General features: G+C 32.5%; 1 protein-coding gene across 13 annotated transcripts in view; it reads right to left on the bottom strand.

Annotated features, from left to right (window-relative positions):
- Nucleotides 1-26,266, bottom strand: part of Spri (Src homology 2 domain-containing protein sprint) — a 541,914-nt gene that overhangs the window by 77,912 nt on the left and 437,736 nt on the right. Inside the window, exons 1-2 of one of the 13 annotated variants that reach the window (XM_071776384.1) lie at nt 26,018-26,257; nt 20,699-21,051 (exon numbers count right to left, since the gene is read on the bottom strand). The exons of 9 other annotated variants lie outside the window; for them this stretch is intronic. In XM_071776384.1, the coding sequence (XP_071632485.1) occupies nt 20,699-20,757 (59 nt within the window). In that variant the 5' untranslated portion in view covers nt 20,758-21,051; nt 26,018-26,257. Of the gene's footprint in view, nt 1-4,206; nt 4,441-20,698; nt 21,052-26,017; nt 26,258-26,266 lie in introns of those variants that run through there. 3 more of the 13 variants (XM_071776394.1, XM_071776346.1, XM_071776365.1) reach the window with 3 other exon arrangements.

Below are 26,266 nucleotides of genomic sequence, written 5' to 3'. Positions count from 1 at the left end.
AACTTATCCTCAAACCATCTTAAAATCATATTTTTGTTTATCGCGAAAGATCAAAATCATTTCGTTATCTAGTAACTTAAGAAAAAAGAAAAAAAATAAAGTCGATTGTTATATTGTTTTTAAAAATAAAAGATTGTTTTAAGATTGAATTTCGAACTAAATATCTGTCGACATAGCATCCTTTCGCGTTGTTTCCCCGGAGCAAAGCCGTTAAACTGCATACAAGTCTGAGCATTATCCCGGCAATAGAGCGATTACTCATCGTATCGGTCAGTTTACTGCATTCCGATCGTTAAGCAAGCTGCCATTCACGGTGGGGCCAGAGATAAAGCTGTTTTATTCGCGATAAGAGCGCATCTCCTTCTAGGAATATAAGCGCTATCGACTCGAATTAACTTGCTAAAGAACACAATTTTAATATTTGTCGGAATGTTACTTTTGACGAATAAGGGAAAAGAAAAATCGAAGTTGAGATTATATTAGTCACCTTTTCCACATACTATCCATTTTATACTTCTCCTAAATACGTATTTTTAAGAGCTTTGTAACATAATAGTTTTTGAATTATTATAGATTTATGAAAAATTTGGAAATAGCTTTTCTAGCAAAAATAAAAATGCAAAATAAAGTCTTAAATATAATTTGTTCGACTAAAAGTAAAAGTAACAATACCTACAATTGTAGTGTGGTCATAAAAGCATATCACTTTCCGTTAGCAGATTTGCCTTTTTTATCACGCTCAGACGTATGTGCGGTTCGTATCAGCAATAAGAAGACTAAACTTCGTACGATGATTTTCTGTGCGCGGGTCAGTAACGAAGTTATGGTTGCGATATCATTTTTGTGAAAATAAAGGTTCATAAAAGATTGTTGAGTCATCTGTGCGGTAAATAAATCTGATCTAACTTAGTTGTTTATACCTTAAATATATACTTAATCGAATTTTTTTAAATGTCCGAGAAATGCAAAATGCTAACGTTAAAAACTTCGAAAAATTAAGATAATATGCGTTCAAAGATTTCAAAATTTATAAAAATTTCTTTATGCACGATGTTGATTATAACGATGTTACGTAATTGCGTCATTAAGTTTCAATTTTTATATAAATAAATGGAGAAGTTGGTAAAGATTGTAATAAATTACAATGAAATAAATGTATAATATAATAATTATTATAGACTGTTTTATTATTAACACCTTAAACACTTATTATTATTGACACCTTAAAACACGATAAAAATTATTTTTTGTACGATTAATAAAGTGGTTCACCTTGCCCGACATGGTTCAAATTATCCGACAAAAATCTACCTTCGAAAATTTTGCTATAACATTAAACCCACTATAAATAAACGAAATTAGTTAGGAACACGTTGTAACAAACATTTGGCATTACAACTCACCGTAAACAAAATTCTGCTATCTTTAATAGTTTTCAAGTTATATTGAAAAAGGCTTAGGGTGGTTCAGAATATCCGAACTTCCTCTATTTTTTCCAACAGTAGATTTCGCACTAAATATATCTCTTTTATACTATATCATATCTCTTTTATACTATAAATTCCTCTCATCTTTTCGAGATAATTTTTAGTATAAAATTTTTTAGGTAAAAATATTTCCAAATATTATAAAATGCACATAGATGATATATTAAACGATCAAACAACTTTCCATCCAATGCTAATTGCTCCGCAATACTTTATGCAAACGGCTGTTTTATCCGGATAGACGGGCAAATTCCACGCCGGATAACTTTCCAACAATATATTTGAAAACAGAATTGCTAGAATATTCGCGTTGCATACTTCACGATTGGAAATAACACCTTTCCTCATATCAGATTACTCAAACGCACTTTCTTACAATATCGTGTACAAATTTACTTTCATACAAAATAAATAAGTAACATAAATCAATAACTAATAAGTTACTGAACAAATGTATAATAAATTATTAAATTCCAAAGATTGAAAATATTTGACTATAGTTTATATAATTCTTAAAAAAAAGACAGAAAAAAGAACTATATGTGCAATAATATTAATTCAAAAAATATTAATTCAAAAAAGTTTGTAAAAAGCTTTTTTTTATGATAAAATAGATTGTTACAAATGGACTAACTACAGCGATAAGTATATATTTATTGTATAGTATATATATATTTATTGCGTACCGTGAAATATAATAATGGACGCACAAAAAAAATAAGAAAAGAAACCGACCGGTCTTTGTTATGAAACGAGAGTGAATGGGACTTTTCGAGACGCGCGACCTTCGTGGTATTTCCGGGGCCATAAAGCCGCATGCCTCGCGTTTCTATTATTGTATACTGTTTATTCTGTCCTCGCGGAAAAAAATAGACAGGCAATAAAGGCGAATGCGCAATCAGGAAGCCAACGCAGCGAAAGTAAAGATGAAGTCGCTCATCGCGTCGGTCGGTGGCGGTGGAGAGAACGATCCCTTCGCCCGTAATGTTCGCGAAAACGACAGTAGCAATTCCCCCCCCCCCCCCCGACGCGTCGCCGCGAAAATCACGGCAATCAATAACGACGCATTTTTCAAAGTGGTTCGGATGTCGCCGACCAAAGTTGTTTTATGACGCAGCATTTCCCTTTTTTATATCGAGAGACGCGCTAACTATTTACACAGAACAATTGTACATTGCAAATTGTGCTATGCTTTTTCTTAAACGCGATTATATTTTCTTTATGTCAACATTCTTTATGTCGACATTACGTCATCTCAGAATTTTCTACATGAAATAATATTAAAGTAAGATAAAATTGATCAAAAAAGATATTTTATGAGATATAATTCATATGTTTCATAATATGTCAAAATAACGTCTCGTAAACTATTAATTTTTTTTTACTTTATTTTCATGTTTAAACAGAAAATAATCAGAGTAATCGAATTGTATAAAAAAATCAGTGTTCCGTTAAAAAAAAACTAATTTTAATCTTTCATAAACAATGCGCGTATTTTATAAAAAAGCTGCCGTATCATTCATATCATATTTCCAAACATGAAAAACAACTGAAATAATTGCAAAAATATATTTACATGTCTATTTTGTACATCTGAAATATGATAAAATCATATTAATAAATGTCCGTTTCAAGGATTTTTTATTTATATTTGCATCTTTTAGACAAATTTTGTCAATCTTTATTGCAAAATTCAATGTAAATAATTTTTAGTCTCTCTCTTTCTCTCTCTATGCAATGAAAAAGAGAAATATAGATATCTTACATATACCGAACCTATTATTTTAAACTGCACTTTTATTAACATTCTGTTTTTTATTATGTTCCGTTTTTCAGAGAATATTGACTGTTTTTTTAGCGAAATGTTTGGTCGAATAAGTCTTAATGTCACAAAATTTGTTTTTTTTTTATTCATTACATGGGATGTGTGTTTCAGTCTATAGGCTGACAGCTTTTATCGTAGCGAGAAAGATATGTAGGTACCTATCTCTTTAGAGGTCTCTTTAAATAAATATAAAATAAATTAATTTTAATCAATTCTTTTGTACTATTTTGTTTGCTTTGCTTTTTCCTGGAAACAAATCCTTCTTATTTAGAATTCAGAATGTAATATGGTGCAGCTAAAGGGAGATATATTGCTAACTTTGAACGAATGTCGTTCGTCTAGACTAAGCTTCACACTTTTTACTCCAATCACGATGTCTCTGATATCGTATCACGTTATCTCCCATGAATAGATATAGAACCAATCTATTTTAGCTCAATTTTTTCCAAAATTAACTTGATATCAATTTCAGTTTCTTCTTGTATGAATAGCTTGTGGAGCATAATAACCATTCTTTCTCCTTCCTCTTTCTTTTCCGATATATTACCTCACTTCCCATAAAAATTCACAAAAATTATCGTAGCGAATAAATATTATTATTATTATTATTATTATTATTATTATTATTATTATTATTATTATTATTATTATTATTATTATTATTATTATTATTATTATTATTATTATTATTATTATTCTTATTATTATTATTATTATTATTATTATTATTATTATTATTATTATTATTATTATTATTATTAATGTATTAATATGTATACATGTAATATATTATACATGTATGTATCAAGATTTGTGGATTACAGTCCTCGCATCTCCAGAGACTAGCGGATAAAAAAACTCAAATTCAACACGCTGGTATCGCGTATCACCAACCGACTCAACCGAATGCACCGAATGGAGCACAGCGTACCGTTCTTCCTGTCTCTCTCTTTCTCTCCTTTTGTCACGCACTATCGAACGCGATATGTAAACGTAAACGGCGAAGGCGAAGGCGAAGGCGAAGGCGACGGCAACGGCGACGACGGAACCCGTCACGACGCCCGTCGACGACGCACTGCCAGCAGCGTCGCGACGACACGTAAAACGCGTACGGGAACGCCAGCCGACTGCCGGCCGAAGCGCGAGACGAGGACGAGGCCGACGAGGGTTTCCTCGCGCGGCGTACCGCGAAAGGGGGAAGACAAAGAGGGGAGGGTTGGGTATGTCGGAAGCGCGCAGGCGCGTGCGGGCGCCGTTTCATTCTAGAGATGCTCGATCCCGCCGCTACGCCGGCCGCCGGCCGTCACCATAGGGACCGTAGCGACCATCCGAACATTCCGAACCGGTCCGCTGGAGATGGACCGACATCGTCGCCGGCATCTGTTACGTCTGGACCGTCCTGTCATCCATCCATCCATTCTTCCCTCCCGTCCTCTCTCCCTCCCGCCCTTCCTCTATTCCTCCCTTCCTCCCTTCCTCATCGTCACTGTCCCCGGAGGGAGAGCATATTAACGAATGTCATGGACAAGCGAATAGTTAGGAATACTTTGATGTTGATATTGATATCGATCGAGGACTGATACGGGGAGGATTGGCTATGACTCATCGATGCTAAAATGATACACCCCGGATAAAAAATGTTCATATAAAAACATGTATAAATATATACACGGTAAAAAAATATTTGGTATTTGAGTGGATTTGTATCCGTGTAGAAATTTTTGTGTTTGTAACATACATTGGTGTTAATGTTAACATATTGTCATTGTGTTATTTTGACTTTTCTGCGTTAAGTTAATATTTAACGTTTCTGAGAGTTAAAATAACACAATTTATAGGTATGTAAATGCACGAATATTTGATGACATATTTTATGTGTTAAAATAAACACCTAAGTTGCGTTATTTTCCTTTCTATAAGAATCTCCATCTGTTAAAACGACATTTTCTTATCTTGTATATTATAAAAAGATATCGCCTTTTGTTTTTTTTTTGCAAGAAGAGAAGAAAGAATAACATTTTATTTTAAATAATTTCATGAAAGGGGCTAGCGAAGCTTGGTTCGCTAGCCGCTTTCATGAAATTATTTATAATATGCAAACATGACAAACTAATCGATTTTATTTTAATTAAATATAAATATGTTAATTTAACATAAACTCTGTTTCTACACAGTAAAAAACATTTTGTATTTGTGTTAAAATTTTCCTGTGTAGAAAGTTTTGTGTTAAATTTCTGACACAGTTGTATGTTAATTTAACATATCGTTGTTGTGTTACTTAACTTTTCTATGTTAAATTAATATTAACCATTTTTAAGAGTTAAAATAACACAATTTATATATGTAAGTGCATGAATTCTTGGTGATATATTTTATATGTTAAAGTAAACAGATAAATTGTGTTATCTTTCTTTTTATAACAGTTACTATGTGTTAAATTGACATAATTCTTATGATATTCATCAAAAAAAGATCAAAACTAAAAATAAATACTTCTCTTAAATGTTAAAATAACATCTTATCTTAATTACATTTAACATTATAGAGATGTCAATTTAACATAAACTTTGATTTCTGAAATCGTCTAAATGTTAAATTTTTATGTTAATTTTTTACATATTATGTTTGTTATTTTTTTACATATTTGCTTTATGTTAAATAAACACGAAAATTTGAGTGGATAAATTGGGACATGTGAAATGTGTTAAATTTAACGCAAAATTTTTTACTGTGTAGATAGTTTCCATGTGTTCACAATTTTGTGTTAATTTTTCACATATTACTTGTGTTATTTATTTACATATTTGCTTTCTGTTAAATTAACATAAATAAGATTAGAGTGGATAAATTGGGACATGTAAAATGTTTTAAATTTAACACAAAATTTTTTACTGAGTATAAATATATATGTCCATATATGTTTTCTTTCTCTTTTATAATATCTGTTCGTACATACAAAAAAAATTATATAATTAAAAGTGTAATTTTTGCATTGTTTTTTGTTGTTAACAATAAAGTTTGAGAAAATTAGAAGAAACTGTCCATATACATATAGTTATAATATGGTATTACATGTTGCACAGAAAGCAACAATAGTTTTAATTCATATTCTTTTAGTTACGAATTTTTTCATATATTATTTTCATAGCGTTTCTGACAAAAACATAAAGTAAAAACCTTCAAAAATTTCGCAAGTATTTGAGAAAATTCTTAAACATAGAGAGTATTTCAATCATCAAACCTATAATACAATCGACAAAGGAATATATATTTCTTTGTCAACAAAGGAATAATTCTTTATAAAAATATAAATCTAGGCTGCGGAATAAAATTTTGAATACGAAGCTTTGTATTAAAAATTTCTTTGGAAAAAAAATTAATTTTCTGATTTTTAAAGTTATTTTTCTCGAAAACGCAGCTTTATAATATGTGCAAATTTTATTCCATATTTTCAACTCATGGCCAAAATCCTCTTTTTACCGTTTATAGTCATTTTATTGGATTTACTTCATGTACATAATTTTTCTATAAAATTCCAATTTTGTTAGTTATTTGAGTTTACCGATAATTTCTGTGTTTTACCGGACGATAAATTCGTATCGAATATAAATGCGGACTAGTATCGTGAACGAGCAACAAGGACGCGAAAGCTGTTTTGCATCCGGAAGTTACGTTTGCAACGATATTGTATTGGAAGCACTGAAAATTGCACCGTATATATAAATCGACCTAAAAATCACGCCGCGAAACATATTTATCCTGTGGCAATGTCGACACGCACTGATTATCACGCATACCAATATACATATATTTTCTCTCTCTAATGATGTTCTCACATCCTATTCGGAATATTCCAAAAAAACCATCCAGTAAAGTTCGCTTTGGTAAAAACTGGAACTGTGATTGCTGTCGAGAATTAATATGTTATGACGGAAAACAACATCGTGAATAAGAAAGATACATTGTTTCTCAGGAAAAATTCAAGTCTACAGGAAAGACAAATTTTCTAGAATGCTTTGTACATACAAGGTGAACAACATACTTTCATCATATACCATTAATGTCATGTAAGTTTTATATCTGATATTTACTTCTTAAAAGAGACAATTGATAAAATAATATAGATAATTATCGCGTAAGCAATTTAAATTAAAAAATTTCTTAAAATGAAAAGATTCGATTACTCCGCTGTAGACCGTGAGTTATGCGGTTCACTCTGTATATATCGCTGCACGTCTCGCGAATGGGGTGGCAATAAAAGCTTTTTCTTCCGGCGGTGGGGCGACTAGAGAGTTTCTTTCGTGCCCGGAGAGTGGAAATCGTAAATGCTTTTCGCGCTCGGTCGGTCTGTTCAACCTTCTGGAAACCACCTGATTCCACACGTAGTTTCGATACTGCCCAGTATACCTATAAAGTCGCTGTCGCGACTCTGAAGTCAGTAACTACTCTTATACATTATTAAGGCTATATTCCAATTATATACGTCTATGGTTCCGATATTCACAATAAAGTGTTTGCAGTCAATTTCAGATAAATGTTAAGTTTTTCTTAAATATTATCAGTGATCCCAAAAATGTCAATTATGGCAAATTAATATTATATTAATATTATTAGATTTTATTAGAAAATAAAAAAATGTATCATGAAAACAATTAATTATAAATAGATAATAAAGCAGAAAATAACCATATAATAAGATTCTAAACATTTGTCTCATACGAGGGCAATGAAGGGTTAAGGTAGAAATGTGATTGAATATTTTTCTGTATGTATATTGTGCAATTATACAAGTTTATTGTCTGGATAGGCCCTCACAGTCACTTGTAGTTTTATCTTTTGCAACCTCGATCTCGATCCAGAATTGTTATTGTAGTCTTGTGAATATACTTTAGAGTAGAGCGTTGCGCATACAGAGTTGTATTTGACGACTTCTTCACACGAAGTCACTTGACAGAATGGGTTGTGTCGCCTCATGTAAATGTACAATGCAACTTGCATCTCTATAACTGAATAGCAACCTAGAGTTACCAAATACGTCTTATAATAGTGTTGCTACTATCTCATTTACAACCCTCGTACACTATTGTGTAACGTAAGACAATAATTTCAATTATATAGGACTGTGTATAATCTATGAGTCAATGGGTATGGACTGAACATTTAGTGATGACAACTCAATATAGAACTCCAAACTCCATTTATTGTAACCCTCAGAAAGATGCAGCCTCTGATCAGAAAAAATAATTTCCACGAACTTTGATTTGATTGTTCCGATTACAAAGCTCTCGCGGGCTTTTTGCAATTCGGCGGTGAGGCTCTTTGCGAGTGATCGTTTGTCTTCCGGTTTCCCGGCGTGATAACTTTTTCTCACGGCAAACCGGGCGGGCGAGCCGGGAGATTTCGAAAGAGGGGGGGAGGGGAGTAAGTTCGATGCTTGCTTGCGCCAGTAAAATCCATGCCCTCGCCACAAATCTCTTCCACCCCGGCGTGCTTCTTGCTTCTTTGCGTCGATCCCTCGCAACGTCTCTCCTAATCCAGCCGCGCGCGCTTTTCTCTTCGCGACTTAAGAATATCTATGTACTCTTTCAGCCGAGGAAGTGCCACCAGCTGGATGGATCAATGCCGAGATGAATGGAGCACGAGCATAAAAGTGAGACTTTGACAAAGAGTTATTTTTTTTAAATTCGTAATAGGATGGCTATGAGAGTCAAACGCAGTTGTCTGTGCGTAGATGATCAGAATCACTGATTTATTCCCAATCCATTCCAAATGAAATACAATCGAACGTTTCAGCTCATAGATCAAGCCATCTTCATTCATTTTCATTGTTTATACACCAAATATTTATTAGTTTTATTTCTTATTTATTTGACCTACACGTTGTATAATTTGACTTGAGACCTTTTCCTGTTAATACCGTTTCGTGCGTTGTGCCGTCGGGATCTCAGAATTCCTTGTGCAGATATACATTTTTCTTTGTAATGTTCAGACCGCATTTATATACCCGCTTCGCTTGGCTTATTCTGATGCATTTGTTCTCCAGACTACTTGGTGAGTTACTATAGAATTTTTAATTAATACTTGGTGTAATAAGGGAACTATTTTTACGGATATGGATCTAGTAGACTTTTTCAATTTCGTTTCTTGAAATCTTCAAGCAGGAAACTTACCAATTTGGAATGGAAAACTGTGCAATATTTTAATTTTATTCGTCGTTTGATATCGCTGAAGATGGCTCGATCTATGAGCTGAAACTTTCGATTGTATTTCATTTGGAATGAATTTGGAATAAATCAGTGATTCTAATCATCTACGCACAGACAACTGCGTTTGACTCTCATAGCCATCCTATTACGAATTTCCAATTTCGAGAGTCCTAAATTATTATTTTATTTATTTTTTTAAAGAAAATGAAAAAATTAAATATAATTATGTGATATATATGTATAATAGATTTCAGTAAAGGTAATCATAATAACAATAATAACAAAACATAATAGGAATAATAACATTAAAGATCTAAATTGGTGGTAGTATAAGAAATAATATACGATGATCAACGCTTTGAATAAAAACGATAACGTTTATGAAGTAAATATTAAATTTTGACGAACAATAGACAATTATTTTTTAAATATAAAAAAATTATTAAGAAATTAATATTAAGAAATATTTTTATAATGATAAAGTAGGAAAAAAATAATTGAAGACTTAATGATTTGACAATGAGACTAATTATATTTGAGTTATTGCTGAGCGTTCCTATTTTTCTCATTGTCAGACGATGTTGCGCATCTTGCAATTGTACTTAGATTAAGAATAAATTGCAGTCTCGCCGTATTCCCTCAAGTATAATGTGACCGTTCTAAGTGTTAAGGCGTACGAAATCGAGGACTCAGGTGCAGAAAAATTCGTGCAAACTTTCTCGTCTCCAAAGTTTTCCCTGAAATTTCCACAGCCGACCGGACGTAAAAATATACCATTTTCGTGGATGAGGCGAAGAGGGAGGAGCGGCAAGAGGATGGACGTTACAGACTTCATAAGAGTATAAATTCAAGGGATTACGCGCCGCTCAAATCGTCAAAGTCCAGTCGGGTTATATACGAAGTCATAGCTCTCATCATAGACTGCCAAAACTTCAATCGCGTGCGTTCTGCGTTTCATTATTACATAAATTTAATTTTTAATTTTAAATTTTAATTTTCATGCAATTTTTTAAATTGTGATTTTTTATTTTCAACTGCGTAATACAAAATTTGAAATTATTAGCCTTATTTTTTAATTACAAATTATAATTTTCATAATTTTATTTAATTTTTGATTTAATGATTAAATTAATAATCGTAAATTTACGATTTATGATTAAGTTCTACGCAATTTTGCTTTTTATCAAAGGTACGAGATAAAAGTTGAAGAGAACTGACAAATGCCAAAAAATGCCAGCCGACGCGCGCGACGGGGTAGTCAACCCAAAGGATCGTAAAGAGATCGTGAAAAACCGTCGTTTTTGTCGTTTTCGAGCGAGTGGGATTCCCCGTGTGCGAATTTTCCATTGGAGCTTTCGTATAATACTTTTTCCTCGCTCCATAGTACGAGAAAAAGAGATAGGACCGCAGATGCAAACGAAAGGGACGCAGGGGAGAATAATGGGGAAACGAGTGTGCTGTCGAGTAATCACCTCTATATGCATATATCACCCGAGCGATGAAAATAATATCTCAATGAGAGAGATGTTGCTTTTCCACTTTTATAGAAAATAAAAATGTATATTATCGATATGAGATGTTCGCAGAGGCTAGAATTATTTTTTCTCCCTTTTTTACGTAATATTTATTTTCTTCCAATACAAAGAAATATACATTTTTCAATATTAATTATATTACATGTATTAATTATTAATTATATAATAATATACGATTATACCACTACCAAATTGTGTTTGTTATTAGGGAAAATTAGTTCTTTATCCCCTCTTTCTTTCTTTCTCCCTTTCTCTCTTTCTCTATGCTGGTAAGTGAAATGCAGAACAAACGGGAACAAGTTTCTTTCAGATTAATTGTAAAAATTAGAAAAATAATTTTACATGCGCGCATATCGTTATAACGAGGCAATCGACAATTTAATTGCAAAAAACTACAAATAACTACCGGCATATCATAAACACTTCAGCATTAAAATCGTGATTAAAACTCGTGATGAGAACAATTTCTAGTTTTCAACAAAGTAATCGCGTGCAACTGCAATGCAATGGCAAGACTGCGTGCATAACAATTAACTAGTTTTCTCCGTGTTGCCGCGATGTTTCAGGGAATATACGCTAACGGACTTTCGTGGCCGCAAAAACTTTTAGCATTCGTCGACGGACGCGCGGCCGACGAATTTGCACAACGCGGGATTCGCGTGTATGCACAAGTGTGCAATTTGTACACGACACGCCAGTTTTTGTCGGTGAGTTGGGACGAGTGGCCAGTCAGAAAATAATGCAACAAATTTTTCTCATTACAATTCATGAGCTCACCTCTAAAATTAAGTCATGATTAAATCACTATAATGTATTTAATTATCATAATAATTAAATTAATGAGATATTTTTAAGTAAGAATTAATATTATACAAATACAGTTTTAATAAAACATAAAAAAATCTCACTTCTAAATATTAATTTTTGTTATTATATGAAAAAGTTAGTATTTAAAAGTGGGTTCTTCTTCGTTTTATACAAATGAAATTTGAGAAAATATATGGATATGGAAATATTTTTGCTGAGATCAGCTCCCTCGCTAGTCTCTGCCGAGTCGCATCGAAGGAGGAGTCGCATGTCATTTGGTGTTTTCAATGCGACACGAGATTTTCCGATTCAAAAAGCAATCAGCCAAGACCAAAGGCGGTAGAAGGTCGAGCGAGCGTCGCCGCGAACGTGACGCGATTTTCCTTCGCTCGCGGGCTCGGGATGATTTTCTCCCCTCGCTCTTTCCCCTGCGGGGAAAGACGACGGTCGCTCTTTGACAGAGATGAAGTTCGGGATATGACGAATCGCGCCGGGGCGAAGGAAAAAAATGGCAGAAAACGTTAAGGCGCGTGGCAGACGACAAATCGTCGCGCAGATGCGAGGCGATATACGACGATACCGGTACGTGAAGTCTTCCTCCTCTCTTGTCTTCTTTTCTCTTCCTTTCTAGGCCAGACAATTCACCGTTTATATTCACACACACACACACACACACACACACACACACACACACACACACACACACACACACACACACACACACACACACACACACACACACACACACACACACACACACACACACACACTCTCTCTCTCTCTCTCTCTCTCTCTCTCTCTCTTACTCCCTCCCTTCCCCCCTCTGTCTCCTTCCCCTTCTCGCCGCTCTCTTTCTCTCTCGACAAATAAGATGGTGAGCGAACGGGCCGATATTTATCACGAGATATGCCTATTACCGCCGTGCGGGAAAGGCGAGCGATTTTACTGCCGATTCGTCTCGATTCATAGCGAGGCGAGTTCCGAAACGTGCAATAAATTAATATTTGCGCTTATTTGTATCTGCGCGCGTGGACGAGACATTGCCGCATTCGCGAAGCGGCTTGCTGACCCGGAAAATAACTCGGAAGATAAAAAATAAAAAATAAAATAGTGATAAACATTGATTTTATTCATAGATAAAGTCATTCATAAAATAACCGTAATCAATTTTCCTTCTTTTTCCTTCACATTTTTTTCGTAATTTTTTTTTATATATAATTCTTCAGTCAATTTAAAGTACATTAAAAAATATAACAATGCGATGGAAATTCGGTATAAAATCTCTTTTTAAAGTCTCATCACAATCTCATATTATTTATTTTTCTCATAAAATAATTTAGTGATATATTACTTCTTTATCAAAGTTTTATCTTGCAAGTGTATATATAATTAATTATCATGATGTCATATGCAACCGTCTTGATTAAATTTATCAGAAGCTGCTTCGTATTTTATTATTATTATAGTAATACGCTAATAAAAATTAAATATAAAAAAGCAATTCTTTTTATTTATTTAATGTTATAATTGTGTGTTTGTCTCCAGAAGCATTCTATTACGTCACAATTTTTGAGAAATTTTAAAATAAGTTTCATATAAGCATAAAAGGATTATTCTAATTTATTTTTTTATATTATAATTTTTCTATTCTAAGCTATATGACGTGCTAGAAAAAATTTATTTTTGTTACATTTAAAAATATCGCTAAAATTTTCATCCTCAAAATAAATTAATAACATTTTTGTGATAAAATATTTCTATTATCCATATATAGAAAAGTTATAAAGCTATTAACCCTCCGGACCATTGCACTTTTAAATATTTTTTGTGTATTTGCCATACGTTTTTTTTTTTACTTTTGTAAGTTTTTAATGAGATGTTAATATTTACAATAATGATAAAATGATTGGACAAATATCAAGAAATTTAATTTTTCTATCAAGAAATTTGATTTTCCTATGAAGAAATTTTCCTATCCTATACACATGTGTTATGCATCTCGCCATTACGCCACATATGCGTGTGTAATATATGTATTATGTATTTGTGTACAGACACTTATAAACGCTTTAGAATCGCGCGCGTGCGCGCGCAACGAGTTCCACGTTTCAGAATAATTTAATTAGAGTGAGCGCATGAAGTGAAGTGCTAGGTCTTATCCCATGGGCTTAATAGCAAGCTCTCGCTACCGCTGGGTACCCCCGGGACGTATCTTTCCCAGGGAAAATTCTTCTGCGAGAAGCGAGGGACGTCGGGAAACGCGTACCACCGCGGAGAGAGATCGCGCGTGGAAATGCGTTTAATGAATTAATTAGGCGTTTATTATGCGCGCTTTGTCGCGACGGTCTTTTTTATTTCGTTCGTTATCATCTTCGCCTCCTGGCTGCGTCTTATCATCTCAAAATCCCGCTTTGATTGAAGGTTTTGTTCGATCTTCTGAGATACTTTTAATCTTTTTAACCATGGCGTATCGTATTACATAATTTCTATATGTTATCTATTACTAATCCTTTATGCGGGATATAAAAGATAAATCCATTTATTTTTATCTAAAATATTTTTATTGAAAAAATCTCAGAACAAACATTGGATATTGTTTTCTGTAAATGGATTGTGTTGAGTTTTCCTCAGTTAATCACTTATTACGATGTTACACCCTGGGGATAGATGTCATAATCAAATATCATGCGCATCTCGATATAAAATAATTTCTATATACCAATACAACTATACTCTGTTTTATATACATGGCAATATATGTATAAAATAGATCTTATATAACGACATCCCAGTAATGCAACTGATTTATCGACATTTTATTTTATTTTTACACTGAAAATAGCCTAATCTAGATCAAAACGTTTACTGTAGATTAATTTCATAATAGGATTAAAACTTAACTCATTATAAAAAAATTTTTTTTTAAATAATTAAGATATATAGATATGTACCTCTTCTAAAAAAAGTCAGAGTTTATTAATTTATAGGAAGATAGCACACATATTTAAAGAAAAATATATGTTAAAATTAACTCTCTTGGAAATAATATGCGATGTAATATTCTATAAATAAAAAATTGGAACATGAATGGAAATGTTGAGAAGGAATTTAAAGAATTATTTATCTTATTTATTAGTAAAAATATTTTTATCACAGGAATAAAAAATGTTGATTTTAAATTGCATACCCATAGGGAGTTCCTACTGGGTGATCATTATTCGGTTTCACCTTTCAGCGACAATGCGCCAAGCATTTAAATGTATTTCGGGCAAGTCGGCGGGCTCGCGGGACCGTGTCGGACACGAGGGCACTTTAAAAGCAAAACTTTTAATTAAAAAGTAACCATTGACGTGTGCCAAAGGGCAGCCTCGAGCAATATAAGTTGCTATGTAAAAGTTTTCCAGAACCGGCGGAAAATCCAAGACTACGATGACATTAAGAACTAATTCATAGGGAAACTGTTAACCTTATTCGTAAAACCAGATCTCACCCCTCTTTGCCAAAACTTTTTGTCTATAATTTGCTGGTAATTTTAATGAGGCGTAAGCCCCGAAAAAGTTGTAATAGTGAATACTTTCTTGTGAAATAATTTCAAACAAGCTCCTTCAGGAAAAAAAGATACAATATCGTTTCCATTTAGGTAATATGTCTATATACTGATTTTAGAAAAAAAAATGATAAAAGTTATTTACCTAAAAAAGAAAAATTTATACATACTTATTTATGTACATTGATAGGATTTAAAATATACCACATATAACTAATAATCTTATTTCTATGTAGTTTTTTCACAATTAAATAATGACATTTTGAATAATAATAAAAAAAAGTAACATTTCACAAAAAAATGTTTTTGTTTTATGAAATAAAAATAGGAGTAAGAAAAGGAAATATTTATATATTTTTTATTTATTTAATACTTCAATAGTGAGGGCGGCGGTGTGGTCTAGTGGTAGAGCGCCAGACTCGTAATCTGAGGAACCAGGTTCGAGTCCACTAGAGCCATGAATCATGGAAAAGTTTTTTTCCGAAAAAACCGCGCCTCTCCGTGCAAGATGCGGAGAAAACTGGGCTCCGCCTTTCGGAAGAGACGTTAAACCGTTGGTCCAAAGGAGGAAACAGTAAGGTAGTGAATGAATTTGAGGTTAGGGTTGGGTACGTCCCTTCAAAACGCCCTTTAAGGCCCCTTGGGGTATATAAAGTAAAATTCTTTATCTTTTTTTACTTCAATAGTGATTCCATATTTAATAAAATATTGCATCTCTATGTAATAAGATCGATATTATAATGTAACTTATAAAGTCACTTATAATTTTAGTTAATTCAATTATGATATTCCTCGCGACTAATTTCCTCCGCTGAAGAGATATTTTAATATTTCATTTAAGATTGTATTGAATTTTACTTCGTAATATTATTATTAATATACAATTGATGATCACGTTCTTCAGGAAAAATGTAAGAGTTTTTACACTTAATATAATAATTAATTTAATTCAATAATAAAATATTTTATTTATATACATGGCAATATTAATTATCGCAAGAATACGGTTATCTATATATTTATTTAAGAAATATGAAACAAATAATTATGTACAATCAAATTAGAATCAAAAGCCATGCGGTCCAAGCATAGGTCAAATAATTATGTGACAAATGATCTGAGCAATAAATTCTTAATTTGCATGCGCATTTTCGCCTAATTTTTTTCCCAAGCAAAGCCAACGGAACTACAACGTTACGAGCTCTCTTAATTACGGTTATGGAATTGCAGTGGGGATTTGAATCGAGGGTACTCTAACGAGACGTCGTTATGGCACCGGTGAATGTATTCTGCTTATGTTACCGGCTAATATGCAAGAAGCAAATTTTAAAATGTAACACGAATGCCCATTTGCGCGGATATTCAATTACATTTATTCCAGTTTTATCTTAATCATAAAGGGTGGAAGAAAGAGAATGGATTATCAAGCTCTATTGGCTTCCGTCGCAAAAAGTGAATAAATTAATGTATAATATTAGCATTCAAATTATATAATTATTTTATTTATTGTGTATAATAAAGGTGAGATAAAAAATACTTTTAAAATCAAATAAGTCAAGTGGAAACCACGGTAAAATTGCAGATGAGCGATCTCATCGATTTTAATAATTTTGATATACATATATTGTACTACTCTTCTTGCACCCGAAAAAAATACAAGCCTAAACCTAATATTAGCACTAAATTATAAATAGGTCTTTGTTTATCCTCCCCCTCATAATTCTAATCTATATCTCTGTACCCAAATGCATCTTTTATTTAATTCATTTTATTTATTGGTTAAGTTTCGATTGCCACCTCTCGGAAGATAATGGCAACCTATCGAGAATATCTTGCCAAGAGAATCTCTCTAGATAGCCGTTCAGGATCGGATCGGCGTTAAATCGTAAGTACCATATATGGCGCACAGATATACGCAGAGAGGTCACGACGCTTGAAATCGAACAATATAATGGATAAGAAGAAGTTAAATTCGTCTTAACTTAATTTTCTGTACTTATTATTTAATTTCTTGTTTATTAATTATTTTACTGAATATTTTTTTATTATAATTAATGCCTTAATTTTAAAACCTTACATAAAATTTTTTATGAATGTTATTTCTTTATAAATAATATAATATTTATGACACATTCAATGTATACTACTATAGGTACACCGTCACCCATCGTTCTCCTCAGAAGTCCGTTTTCGGGATGGCTTGTAGTGCTTAATTAAAACGGGGTATCGACGTCCTACCTCCTGTGCATTTGCAGAGTCGCAGGAGGTAGTACCGCACAGACCGAAAACGAAGGAAACTAATAAAGGGTGCGATTTATTTTTTTCCTTCCTCCTCCCTGACAGAACAGCGAACGACGACGAGATATCGAGCCTCGGAAGTCTTCGCGATCGATCCCGTGGACCGGAAGCCATGAGGGAGGACAATTTATATCCTCGATAAATTCCTTTTCGCTTTCATTAGCGGTCTTGTCCGGCCTATGCCACCCGCCCCCCATAAGAAATGATGGGTATATACGATCAGAAGAAAGATTTAGAGTCCTTCCCCGCCTGCAAAATGACTTATTCGATTGAATGCAACGCGAATTTGAATGATGACATTGTAACGTGTGCAGGTAGCCTTAAAGACTAAAGTTTCAATGTAAAAAACTGAGATAAATATTTTTTTATTAATCACATAAATATTTGTATAATTTAAAGTATATACACGACTTTTTATTTAAAATTTTTTGATATTGAAAATAAGATAAAAATAGAATTGATATTGTAAAATTTATTGTCTTATTGATTTTATCTTAATTTATTTGGGGTTGTTTATTATGTATATCTAATACATCTACAGCTTTGTTAATTTGTTATATCTTATAATAATAGATCAAGATAAATCGGTAAATTTTCTCTTATCAAAGATATGATTTTACCATAAGTATCTTAAAATGCAGAAAAATTGATAATTTAATAAAATCATAGATATTATACCTACCTAAATATTTCAAAATGCAAAAAGATTGATATACATAATTGAAATTACAAAAGAATTTCTCAGATTTTTTTTCGTACATCTCATGGTGATATTTCTTGACAAACAAAATTCTACAAGTTTTTCCTGTTAATTTTGTCATCATGAATAAAAACCTTTGACGGAATTAAAATTTTTCCTTTGCTCATATTTTCACGCAGGTTAACAGATCCGTGAAAATTGCGAGGAGAAGAACAATACGAATAATTTATTCTTAGCTACGTGGATTCGGAAAATCTCGTGGTTCTCAGGAGGTGACGGAAACGACGTTACTTCCTACCTCGAAAATTGAGATCTTCCCTCAGTAAATTTAATAATCTCTCAAAATGGGCACGCCAACTTCCATTCGATGCGCTCGTTTAAATATGCACCGAACGATTCCCGAATACCAAGTATATACCCACCTTGAAGTCGAAGAAACCCGCTCCTGGGAACTTGATTATGTCCGGAATTAATGGTCGAAATTAAATCCACTTCCCAATTAGAGACTTGGTATCATTAAAAGTTCTTATTAATTATTATGAGGCGTAATTATCGGTCGACGATAATGGTGTCGTTTTCGCGAAGGGGAAAATTCATGAAAATTCTGGAAAGAAATTGAGGGTAAATGACAATAAATAAGCATCCTCTTGAGAAGATGAGTCGATAGAAATGAGTTACAGAAATTATTATTTTACTTAAGAAATCAAAATTAAAAGCAATATGCACACAATTGTAACTTGTAAAAGTACACGGTAATTGTTTACATCATTGACGACCTCGCCGATTTCGATGAAGTATGTTAAAATACTCAGAAGAAAGTAATCTTCAGTTCAAAATTGAGAATCGCTTATCTCAAGTTTTTTGAAGTTACAGATATTAGAGGATAAGAAGGAAAAATTTAGATTATTATAATAAATTATGAAATTATGACTGTAAAAGCGCTAAAAGTGACATATCTGAAGATTAGGAGATTCGTTATATCGTCGAAATAAAGTAATATAAGCATGAGAAACCCATATCGTACAATAGATTTTATTGCATACTGCAAGCACCGGTATAAGATAGAAAGTTGAAAACATAACTTTTAGATTCGTCAGTTGTCAAATTGTTATATTTACAATTTGAGATTAAATAACTTAAATGATATTTAAATAACATATATTTATTATTTGTTATTGATAGGTATTTGATACACCCTGTAATAAGAGTAGGTACGATAAAGTGTAGTTGAGAGATATCGAATGATGCGGATATCGCGATTATTATCGATGTCACGATAGCTAGATCTTCATCCGTTATCACTGCCGCTATGTAAACTGTATCGCATAAGTCGTAATAGACAAGTTGGTCTAAGTAAATGCATTTTTAATACTCTCCTTCCCAAATTGTATCTGCACATTATAAAGTAATTAAAGTGCACTCTGCTAACAGTTATGATTATAGGCCAGAAAATTAAAAGACGATATTAATTTAATTTCAAGCTCATAAGCATAAAATTATAAACAATAAACAATTTATTTTGCAATAACAAAGACGATTTTCCAATTGTCCAGTTCAAATTTAAAAACAAGATTGCATCGAAATATGATTATAAACAATTTATAAACTATAAACAAATATGGTAAAAATATATAAATAGAGTTTATTTTTATATAAACAAAAATAATTTTTTAAAAGAAATTATTTTTGTTTATATAAAAATAAACTCTATTTATATATTTTTACCATATTTGTTTATAGTTTATAAATTGTTTATAATCATATTTCGATGCAATCTTGTTTTTAAATTTAAACTGGACAATTGGAAAATCGTCTTTGTTATTGCAAAATAAATTGTTTATTGTTTATAATTTTATGCTTATGAGCTTGAAATTAAATTAATATCGTCTTTTAATTTTCTGGCCTATAATCATAACTGTTAGCAGAGTGCACTTTAATTACTTTATAATGTGCAGATACAATTTGGGAAGGAGAGTATTAAAAATGCATTTACTTAGACCAACTTGTCTATTACGACTTATGCGATACAGTTTACATAGCGGCAGTGATAACGGATGAAGATCTAGCTATCGTGACATCGATAATAATCGCGATATCCGCATCATTCGATATCTCTCAACTACACTTTAATTATCGTACCTACTCTTATTACAGGGTGTATCAAATACCTATCAATAACAAATAATAAATATATGTTATTTAAATATCATATATATGTATATGTATATACATATGTATTATACTTGTATGCTAGAAGATAAATAAGATCAGGAACTGATTGTTGAGATCTCACCTGATAATGTGCTGATTGGTGGACCGCAATAGGATCGTGGTGTACTTGGTGATGAGCATCCTTCTTATACTGTCTCATCCCATCACATGCGTATCCTCACACACGTGCGATTCATAGATTCGCGGGCGTATAACGTGAAAGCCTCCGAGTCTCAACGACGCGTTGGTTTCGGCTCGAAAATCGAACAAAAGCGAAGTCGCGACACTGTGGATGCCGCGAAAATTCTTTCACCTAAATTTAGCATTCGTATACAAGGTGTTCTCGAAATATTCATTCTCAAACTTCACTACATATTCTATAAATTGAACTGTGGAAGACTGTCGGGTAATGTTCGTTCAAAAATTTACACATTGCTATACAAAATTGTTTTTTAAACAAATCAAAGTTATAGTGATAATTTCATATTAGAATAAATTTTTAAATATAGAAAAATATAAAAATTGATTTAAAAATAATGCCCTACGTTTATTTCATATTTATTTATTTTGTAAATTTATATATTATATATTATATTTTTATTTAGTTTCTCATTTTATTATATCATCATATATTATTATATTACACACACACACACACACACACACTCACGTACAATTTATTTACTTGTAACGCAACATTTGTATGCAACAACATTGCTCATCCAATTGCTATCGCATACGATTATCATAACATTTTGCATCTCGTTAGTAATTGCATATCCTGTTTCGTACTTCCAAGGATTATCAAGGAGAGGCGTAGTTTATCAGGGTATATATTGCATGATAAATACTAAAAGTTCCAAGGATATAAGCGACTCTTTCTTTCTCGTTACTTAGTCGATTTTCTTTTCTTCCAGTGGGAAGTTTGAAAACGGCAATTTACATTTACTCCTTGCGACGAGAAGAACTTAATTGATGCTGAGGAGCGTCTGTCGTCTATTTATCTTTTCTGGTTTGCGTCACGCGGCTCATTATATTTAATCGCGCCGTGTCCATCGTCACCGAAGCAAGAATTACTCTGTCTTGTGAAACGCGTTAGAATTCTAAAAAAAAAAATGATATATATATGTATATATACAGGATATCTCCTATCATGAGTGATCATCCGCTTTTATTTCCTAAAAGAGATAGACCGTGATAAATACATATCATACTAAACGGTTTAACCAAACTCTATTTTTTATTGTAAGCCTAACGAGTAAAAGTTATGTGTGTTAGAGAATAGATAAGTATAGTATAATCTTTTTGTATTAATGTGATTATTTCGATATGATAAAAATTCGATTTGTTCAAAGTACTCGTAATGTATGATTTAATTGGGATTGTCTTAAAAATAATACGAATTTTCTTGGTTTCTATTTTTATTATAATTTCGCGCTTTATGATATAGTTGACTTCTGATTTCTGAATTAATAGTTGATGGGTAATATACTGTCTTCTGATCGAAAAGTCAAAAGTTGGTCACATCATTAACAAATATATTAAATGTTAATCAATAAATGATATCAATAATTAAGATGTTGTTGATTGACTTATAAAAAAGAATTACGACTAAAATAGTTTTAATTCTTGAAGAAAATATTCATAATTAAAAAAACTTAATAAAATTTGTTATGTCGTTAATTTAACTAAATTAATGAAGTAAAAATAATACTGATTTGTGTTAAAATAATAAATTTCGACATACGCGGTAGTTGAAAATAACAAAATGTTTATTTAACTCAAAATTATTTAATTCAAGGTATTGGTTTAAATTTCATCCGAGTTTCATCCTTCAATTATTTAACAATAGTTAATAAATATATAGCATACAATAAAATTACATCGATGAGATTTTACGCAATTTTTTGGCCGACGAATCGACGATGAATCGTGCTTTCTGCAATTGAGATCGAAGATTAATGTTACTTTGAATAAAATTGCTGATCGCGACGGGGTCATCCTCGGTCACACATCGTCCTTGATGAAGCGACTCGTTGACTTCAACGACTCGCACGTCATTGACTTCGATTAATCCCGTAACAAAGGAATGTAGAGTAAACAGAAGGGGCACGATAGGTCCTGATAAAATTAGTTGGAGCGTAGAAACGTTCAGAGAACAAATCTATTTCGCGAACCTACTTTTCTCACGAGATATTTCGAACTATCAACTTAATAAAATTGCGCCACTAAATATCAATTTAAAAAAAAGAAATAAACTTCATAAATGTTTGCACTTGTAAATGACTAAAATATTAAATTTTTTAAATTAAAAATTAATTGTTTTCTGTACATTTTAAGCTATATAAAATAATTTTTGCGTGTTTACTCTGAAAATATTATTAGCAAATTATAATACTAAAATAAATTAAAATAGCAATTAAAACAGATATGTCGCAGTATCGTGATTTGTAATCGCAAAAATCTGTGGACATGTTTATGAAGAGAAATGCATCTTGTTCTTAGGATTCTATTAGCTTACACATAGCGTCGTAAATTATCTCTATCGTGAATGCATGTTTTAACTATCGCGTAGCGAAATTGAATGATGTGTGCTGCAAAGTACATATCGATAGTGAAGGAATGTGATAAAACACCTACTCGATATACCTTCCACTCGATCGATTTAATTCTACGACGAGTATATATTCCTTCGGACTCGGATATATCGGTTAATCGGCTCCTCGGCTTCGCCGCGAATTGATTTCATGCTCGATCGCACCAGACTCTGGGTCATCCGCGAGGCGTAACTTTCCGAAGTACCTCGATTACGATCAGTATGTCGAAAAGGATAAGAAAAGCATAATTCTAATCAACCGCTTCAAGAATTAAAAATAAGTAAATCTCTTATTTTTTTAGATTCAATTCTTTCTATTTTAATCTATATTTCAAAATTCCTATCCTATATATATTAAAAACATTTTAATCTAATATATAGTATTTATTTCAATTTTTATCATTGTGTGTGTGTGTGTGTGTAGTTTTAATTCATAAATAAATATTTTATAAAGTTTTGGTTCATTGTTTTTAATGTTAATTTTTACGTTGACGTCAATTTTAATTTATTATAAATTTCACTTTTATCTCATGTATATTGAGTTAGACAAAAATCTTCTTGCTTCTTTTTTAAAGACATTTAAAATTGATTCTTTTGATTATATACTTTCAAGTATATAATGTTCATTATTCCGTTTTCATTTTAATTTATATATTTTATATTTTCCTTTATGTCAAACAATCGAAGGAAACGACACTCGGAGCACTTGTTCGCTCCGGTCGCTGACGTAAACTCGTATTCTCGTCGAACGTTTCACTCGTCGATTCACAACGCGAGATCGCGAGGTCGGCTCATCCACAATTTATTCTTCCGAGTACACCCGATTACTATCGCGATCCTTATCGAGAACCGGAATTCTTAGCCGCTTGAAAACGTAATCGTCGCGCAAGAGCGATTGGCACGAGTTGGCGCGAATTCGAATTCGTCAGTCGATCTCAATCGATTACAAGTTTGACATCCCGAGGAATTGCCGGATCCCTTGGAAGGGCGATCTGAACTTGGATCAACGAAGCGAGGTCACGTAACGAATAAAAAGTCAATACGGAAGGAGCGTTCGCTACCTGCGAGGAGATCAACGACGAGGACGATGTCGACGACGCGCGACGCCTCCGCGCTTTGCCGTTTCGACGATCGGCGGAATTATTTATAGACGCGCTCAAGGGGTAGACAACAAAGGCGCGTATCGCGGCGCATTTAACGCTAAACGCGACTGCCTGAGAGACACTTGCCTTTCATCCAAACGATTTTACTTTCATTAACGTGAATGAAAGACTTTAAATTACACATGAATTTCCCGCCTGCATTTCTTTGGGAATTCATTTATGTTTCATTTTTTTTATTCTTATAATAATTATTACGAAGCTTTAACAGTTACTCATGTATCATTCTCTTGGATTATACAGAATATCCAGAGAATAGAACTTTTGAAAATTAATTATTTTATTGTCATTTATTATCTCTAGTAAATTATCAAGTATACCTACTTAAAAGTTTAGATCAGTAATTATTAATAGACCGTGTGACTCATGTTAAATTACTCATTAAATTGCACTTGTTATTCACGCACAAGCAGTGTTTGTCATAGATGATTTCAAAATAATCTGAGATAAAGATAAGATAAAAATCCGTAAATTTCTCTCAGGTGAGATAAAGATTATTTTGTTTTTAATGAATCTAGATAAAAAATGAGATGGTTATCGCGATTTATCTAGATAATTTTTTAGATAATTTTCTGATTATGAGAACAATAATAACAATTTATAAAAAGAATTACACATATTATAAAAGGGATTTTGAAACAGTACTCACCATTTTTTTTATGTTTTATTTCTCTAAAATAAAAGTTTTTTGAACGTTTTATCTGATAAGCGGTTTTGATAGGATACACTTATATTTGCTGTGCTAAACTAAAAAGGCACTTTATTGGCACCGACAATAGCAGGGATGTATTATATTTAAGAAAAATATTTTTAACATTTGAAAAATTTATAAGAGATTGAAATTATTTCGATTTAGATTTCAAAGTTCTTCAATGCTATCACTAATATAATTATTTGCTTATTACTTTTATTTCATTTTCAATATTGCGAAAGAAATTTTTCTCTTTGCTACTACTAGAAGTTTATCTATTTCTGAGTGTAATAATTTGAGTTCTTCCAGTATGAATAATATAATCTACTTCTTTCAATCAATTCAATAAAAAAATAGGTCTATACAATTTTACATATATAACGTTCTGGAATCCAATTTAATTTAAAAACGGCGGTAAAGAAATAGCAGGAAGAATAAAAATTCTACTATCTTAGATAATTTTTAGATAAGATAACATGATTTTTTATCTAAGATAAAGATGAATATACTTTGTATATTCTTTTCATCTATAGTTAAAATAAAGATGATTCCACTTCTTTATCTGAATAATCATCTAAATAATTTTATCTAAATGCAAACACTGCGCACAAGTAATGCGAATCAAGCGAGAGAAAATATCTGTATGTCGTGGTATCTAAGGAAATTACATGCGATGAATCACTGTGGCAGTCAAAATATCAATTATGCAGCCAAACTCAGACAAGCGTCGTTTAACGTTAAACGCAGCTAAGTGCTTGTGATACGTTGGATGATTATCTTTAGTGCGCTAGAGTATGAAACAAAGATCCAAACGCGCCCGCCCGAATCTCGTGCACAAAGTACGTTCTTTGTGCTGCCCTAGCAAGCCTCCAAAATTGGCACAGTCACAAATTTACCCCTCGTATATGTGATAAAAAATAAATTAAAACGCAGGATGAAAACCTGCATTCTCACCACACACACGTAATTAAAATGCCAAGTATCTTGTTTATCTCGCGCTTTCACTTCAGATAAGTTTTTTTCGCGGCGAGCAAATCGGTCTTCGACACCTTCGACGGGAAGGACGTGTTCGCGTTGAAGAGACGAAGCAGAGCGCGCGAGACAAAGAGATTCGAGCCGACTCTCGGTTCGGTTGGCGGTCGCGAATCAACTAACTTCGCGAGCCGGTCGTTTAAACACTATAGTCGCGCCTGCAAGCCGGGA

This window comes from Temnothorax longispinosus, chromosome 1 (assembly GCF_030848805.1).
Source record: "Temnothorax longispinosus isolate EJ_2023e chromosome 1, Tlon_JGU_v1, whole genome shotgun sequence".
Classification (NCBI taxonomy): Eukaryota; Metazoa; Arthropoda; class Insecta; order Hymenoptera; family Formicidae; genus Temnothorax; species Temnothorax longispinosus.
Note: the sequence above shows the minus strand (reverse complement) of the source record. Positions and strands in the feature narration are given on the sequence as shown.